Raw genomic sequence first — 6,538 nt, forward strand, 5'->3', positions numbered from 1 at the left:
TGTGTGTGTGTGTGTGCAAGTCTAAAAAGGCAACTTGTTAAAATGATCATAAGAAATGCTTACTCCATCATGGGAAAGAACTTCGTTTGTTGAAGCAGATCCTGAAGCAATTGCATGATTTGAACAAGATCTTCAACATCATGGGCCCTTGATTGCCTCCTTTCTCTAGAGAGATGTCTCATTATTGACTTCACACAGACATTTCTAACAGGGAACCAAATTAAGTGATGCATCAAAACTATACGAGCAGAGAAGTATAAAAGCTACGAGTTACCAAAAGAACATAAATTTACTTCAATCTGCGCTAACCTTTTTGTCCCGTTGATTCCTGAAGCTATGGTCGCCTGATTCTTCAATGGTTAAAAGTACTAGGACCTGATAACCAGCCCATACGTCAGAGAAAAAGTGTGCATATCTCACAGATTAACTGTGATGCTGTGGGGAGACAAAAGACAAATAAAACAAACTTAGTATGCTAGTATTGTGATGAGAGCAAAAGTAAGAAAACAAGGAGGTGCCTCATTGATACCAATTTTCTCTGTCTTTTGAGATCCCACTTCTTCTTCAATACAATCTGGGCCAAATTAGGTTTGCCTTCTCTATTTAGCCCATAAAAAATTGTTCTAAAATTGATTGTACTGGGAATAATCCCATTAAGCATCATTTCAGAAATGAGTTTGATCGCTTCTTCGGACTTGCCAGTTCTACAAAGGCAATTGATAAACATAGAATACATCTTAAAATCAGGTGATGGCCCATTCTTTTTTATATGATGGAATACATTCCAAGCGTCCCTAACCTGCCCCATTCTTACATATCCACAAATCAGCACAGAATAAGTGATGGTGGTAGGCTGACAACCCACATTTTTCATTTCTTCTAGCATTTCCAAAGCTCTGTTTATATCTTTCTCCTTGAAAAAGTAGATTATTAAAGAAGTGTATACATGAACAGTTGGATGGATGCCGACATGTTTCATGGTTTTCATCTTTTCCAGTGCCTCTTCCAATAGCCCCTTACGTAGTAAACAGTGAATCAAGCTACCATATGTGTACTGGTCTAAGATATTTCTTTCAGCACCTACTTCACTCATCAAGGCCAAAGCATCCTCCAACTTCCCTGCCCGGCACAGGGACCTAAAATACAATGAATAAGATAGTGGAACCGAGAAACCACATTTAAGCAAGGATTTCACACAGCTTCTGGCATCTGACATTTTATTGACTTCACATAAACAGACAAGATAAATTTCAATCACTTCTTTATCAGGAATCCACCCCATTCGAATCATTTCTTGATATATCCGGATTGCTTCATCAACTTTCCTACCCTTTTTCCCAACAAGAGATATTAACAAAGAATTGTATGTGCTTTTAGTTGGTCTGCAACCACTAAGTTTCATTTCTCTGAAATTTCTCAATGCAATATCAGTCAACCCTGTTCGACCATACTGCATTATCATGATTGTCCATGTATCAGATGTTAAGGAGCAACCTCTTCTCTTCATCTCGTAGAAGAGGCTTCTCATTGTTTTGAAGTCTTTCCCCTGACCAGCGATTTTCATGGCCATGTTATATGATTGTGCATCGTGAAAATATCCAGCTTTCTCCCCAACCCAAGAGAAAAATTTTAAGGCATTTCCACCATTCAGCTTGCAATTACGCAAAACCTCCACCACAAAGTCTGGAATAATATGGAAAGTGCATTTCTCCAGTTTTTCTTGCACAAAGCTCCAATTAGTTGAGGATGATAAAATTTGGCAAACTTTAAGTGTATCATGACCACAAGATCTTGACACTAACCCTGGCAAGGTATTTGGCAACCTTGGTTGTTCCACTTGATTGAATTCTGATTTTTCAGTCGATTTTAGGTAAGTGCCTAGATTACCTTCCAGTTCCACTTTGCCTCTATGATAAAACGTACAAGCTCTATGCATCAGCTTCATTGCTTCTGGCTTTTCCGCCCCTTCATTTTTTCCCAGATAAGATAGGACCCGCTTAAACATATCATCTCCAATATTTATGTTGCGGGAATGCATTTCATCCAAAACCTTGATAATTTCATGCGTTTGGGAAACTTTACAGAGCTCCTTCATAAATATTGTATAGTCTTTAGAAGTGGCTTTGATTCCTTTCACATCCATGCTCTTGAAAACTTTCCACGCTTCTGAAATGCAATTCTGTCTAACATAACCAGCAGCAACAGCAGTTATCGCTAAACTGTCTAGTTGAATTCCCATTTCTATCATCTCATTGTAAAGCTCAATACCTTTTTGAAAATCATTCTTCCAGAAAAGGTATTGCATCAAATTTGTGTAAGCAGACACTGATACATCACCAGAATCCTTCATCTCTTGGAAGAGATTAAATGCCTCAGAAACTTCGTTTCTTCTCAGGTGCGTGCTTATAAGGATTTCATATATCTTTCGATGAAAAACATTTCTTTTCTTCATCATTTCAACTATCTCCAACGCATCCACAATCCTATCTGTGCTACAAAGCCCTTTCACAAGCATAACAATAATTTCGCTATCCAGACTGACATTCTTATTCCTCATGTTCTGAATTAATTCCAAGGCCTCTCTGATTCTTCTGGCAATGCACAAACTCTTCAACATCAGACCATAAACACGAGGCTCGGGAATCTCAGAATTTGTGATCATGCTATCACCAACCAAATGAACTGCCGCGATATCTCCAGACAACGCTAAGCACTTGAGTAATTGTTTATATAGTCCCACGTCTATGTCCATCTTGTTATGTATCATTTCCTTGTAGAATTCCAAAGCAATGCCCGCTTCTTTGCCATTGCACAGCGCAAGCAACATTGTTCTGTAGGTGATTCCATCGGGTTCCACACCAGTTTTCTTCATTTTCTCAAACACGGACAAGGCTTTGCCAATCATATTTGCTCTACCATAATGAGACACGAAGGCAGTCCAAGTCTTAACATTCTTCCCATAAAAACTCTTCTCTATCCCCTCCACCAATTCCTCAACCAACCCAAACTCCTTCGCCTCCGAGGCTAGGAGAATCACCTGATTGCAAATGTTGGCCGTGAGTTGAAATCCTTCCCTTAATTTCAACCAATTGAAAAACTGCAAACCCAAATGAGGAACTTTGAAACACCTCTTCAACACCTTCTCAACAACCTCCTCATTGTACTCGAAACCAGCATTCTCCAGTTTTTCCTCCATCGAAACCATTCCATTGTCACCCCTTATGATCTCAGTGACCTTATGAACCGTTGGACTAACATCTACAAACTCATGTTCGTCTGGTAAAACCGAAAGCTTTTCCACCTTTACTCTATCTAATTTCTGCTCCGCATTCCCACAAACACCACGCAGACTACATTCCGGCTCTCCAGCCACACTCGCTTCACTTCGTTTCGGTTGAGTTTCTTTTGATATTAATAACCCACTTGGATCACTTTTATCCAGCACAATGCTTTCAGTTCCTAAAACACCAAGAATTTCATGGAATAGCGATCCAAAACCTTGCGTTTCTCTTCTGTCATTCAAATCGCCAGTTTTCCGACGTTTCTTGGAATCTTGAGGTGTGATTGATGGCTTGAACAAAGTCGAAAAGTAAACCAATTGGGCAGCTCCTGGCGCTAAAATTACAACTTTTTGCAAATTGTTGCAAGAATTTGAATTCAACAAGTACCGCATTATCAGATGATTCGACCTGTCGTTGAAACTGGCCGAAGCTCAATGGTTTAGACAAGCTAAATGGGGGAAATTCTCTTTTTAGTCTTCAACTTTTGGGGTCATATCCGATTCAGTCCCAAATGTTTTTAATGAGTCAATTTAGTCCCAAACGTCTTAATTTTTTGCCCAATAATTTGCTTGTTAAATTAAACGGAAGGAATGTAGAAACATACCATTCTCTTCTTCTTCTTCTTCTCCCCAAATCAGTTCCTCCCAACTTTTTTTTTCAGGAGAAATTGGTTAAATAACCTAGATCAACTCTTTTTTTTAAGAAAATGTCCTCCTCAAGTGTATTTGAAATATACTTGAGGAGGTCATTTTCTTAAAAAAAAAGAGTTGACCGAGGATAAAAAAAATATCTCACGGTCAACTCTTTTTTAAAAAAAATTAACTCCTCAAATGTATTTGAAATATTTTCTTAAAAAAATAGTTGACCGAGATTAAAAAATAAATAGGCCCTTCTTCTCTCCCAAATCGTCTATGTGCACAGTTGTCGAGCCCTCACTGCTGTCGGACACCGCTCCCCGAACGATCACGTTTATGCTTGCTTCTTTTTCCCCCTACTATTTTTCCCACACACTGTTTTTTCATATATATATATTTTTATTAAACTTTTTCAATTTTGTCAATTTACTGTGGGAAATTGTGCGTTATTTTTTCTATGCATTTTGCATTTTTTTTTGTTTTCATTTTAAAATCAGTTATGGACATCAAAGGTTAGTTGTTTTGGAAAACATAAAACACTTTTCTTATCATTGGTTCGTGGAAAAGTTACTTTCTTGTCATTCATTAACCCTTAATTTTTCCATTCTTCTAAATTTTTGGTACAGCTCTTGGGTGGTGAGCTCATATATAATGGCCAAAAAGGATAATTTGTCTTGGGTGGCAAACACGTTGTATGTGCCTTTTGGGGTTTATTTCATCCTACCCATGTGGGTATTGCCCCCATGATAGGATGGATGGCCAAGATTTGTCCATGTATGTATATGACTCATTTTTTTTTGAAATTGTATGTGTGGCAAGATCTTACCCGTTGAAATGAAGTGAGGGTAGTGCCCACATATGTAGGTTCTCATCTACCGCCATTTGGAACAAAAAGATGATCCAGATCAGTCGTATGTCCATTAATATTACATGGTCGAGACATAGAGAAGATGTTATGCAATGTCAATAATGCATGTAAATGAACCAAATTTGTGGCATGAATGTAGTTTTCCCCCCACCACTACCTCCAACTTACAAAGAAAAATTTGGAAGGCCTGCTTGCCAAATTACGAAAAAGGGAACCGGATGAATCCTCCCCTTCCTCGCAAAGTAAGTTGAAGGGTGTAAAAAAAAATACAACAAATGCGAAAATTGTGGTGGATTAAGACATAACCAAAAGACTTGTAAGAGGAATGACGACAGACAACAACATGGAGCAACACAGGAAGTCTCATATACACCAAGTTCACATCCAATTAAAATAACGTATGTTTTCCTCTATATTACATGAAAAATTACAAGCAACATTAATTATTGTTAAATCAGTGGCTGAGATTTCATCTAACAAATAGGAAGCAGTTATGATACATTTCTTTCGGTGTATAAAAGTCTTCTCATTCAATAATTGTAGGGCAGACTACTGTATTCTTGACACAACAAGTGGAATAAGATTTTTTTACTCATTCTGTCACAGAGCACACATGGGCTGAAGAAGACAAGCTCTTCTGGTGAATATTAGTGAATCACGCGTCAACTAACAACAATTGGTATCAGAGCGCCAGGTTAGTCACGGCGTGTCCTTCATTTGGAATGGGGTCTGCGAAGTACGACATTGAGAAATTCACGGGAAAGAATGACTTCGGTCTATGCGTCTCAAGATGCGAGCCCTACTGGTTCAACAAGGTCTCGAGGAAGTGCTGGGAGGAGAAAATAAATTCTCATCTACGCTATCGGCTGAAAACAAGAAAAGTATTCTTGATAAAGCCCATAGCGCTCTGATTCTTTCTTTAGGAGACAAAGTGCTACGAGAAGTCTCTAAGCAGAAGACGGCAGCCGAAATTTGGCAGAAGCTTGAGCACTTGTACATGACAAAGTCATTGGCCAACATGTTGTATCTAAAGCAGAAATTGTATACATTCAAGATGACGGGAGGAAGATCTTTGGAAGATCATCTGGATGATTTCAATAAGATCATCTTGGATCTTGAAAATATTGAAATCAAAATTGAAGATGAAGATCAGGCACTCCTCCGATCACTGTCCAGTGAGTTTGATAATATATCAGACACATTGATGTATGGAAGAGGTTCGATTACGCTTGAAGAAGTACATGCTGCCCTTTTCTCCAAGGAATTAAAGAAAAGATCCGAGGAAGTAGACGAGTCAAGAAGTGAGGGACTCAATGTTAGAGGAAGAACTAAGAAGAGGGATTCTAGATTCAAGAACACTTCAAGATCGAAATCTAAGGATAAAAGGAAGTGCTTCGTGTGCAAGAGAGAGGGTCATCTTAAAAAGGATTGCCCAGATCGAAAGCAATATAATCTGGACAAGAAATGTGATCGTGGAGATGCTGAAGTAGCCTCTGAGGGCTACGAAAGTGCTGAAGTTCTCTGTGTCTCAGCTGAAAGGATTAATCAAGAATGGGTACTGGATTCAGTTTGTTCCTTTCACATGTGTCCTCACAAGAATTGGTTCACTACGTATAAATCTTGTGATGGAGGACAGGTACTGCTCGGCAACAATGAGTCTTGTAAAGTAACTGGCATCAGATCCATAAAACTCAAGCTCACAGATGGGACAGATAGGGTTCTAACAGATGTGAGACATGTACCAGAACTGAAAA

The 6,538-nt window shown here is 38.7% G+C and overlaps 1 protein-coding gene across 9 annotated transcripts; it reads right to left on the reverse strand.

Annotated features, from left to right (window-relative positions):
* LOC140961454 (putative pentatricopeptide repeat-containing protein At5g06400, mitochondrial) lies at positions 1 to 3,896 on the reverse strand. 9 transcript variants are annotated; one of them, XR_012172354.1, is made up of 3 exons: positions 530 to 3,896; positions 310 to 435; positions 3 to 165 (listed from the first exon to the last, which is right to left on the reverse strand). XR_012172354.1 is itself a non-coding variant. In XM_073419975.1 (2 exons), exons 1-2 carry the CDS (start codon positions 3,671 to 3,673, stop codon positions 424 to 426), a joined length of 3,156 nt encoding a protein of 1,051 aa, XP_073276076.1. In that variant the 5' UTR covers positions 3,674 to 3,896; the 3' UTR covers positions 211 to 423. The 9 variants fall into 9 exon arrangements, 1 of the variants encoding a protein (XP_073276076.1); XR_012172352.1 differs by having other exon boundaries at positions 3 to 204; XR_012172353.1 differs by having other exon boundaries at positions 3 to 204; positions 294 to 435.
* Positions 3,897 to 6,538: the final 2,642 nt, after the last annotated feature.

Source organism: Primulina huaijiensis, chromosome 16, assembly GCF_012295235.1.
Source record: "Primulina huaijiensis isolate GDHJ02 chromosome 16, ASM1229523v2, whole genome shotgun sequence".
Lineage (NCBI taxonomy): Eukaryota > Viridiplantae > Streptophyta > Magnoliopsida > Lamiales > Gesneriaceae > Primulina > Primulina huaijiensis.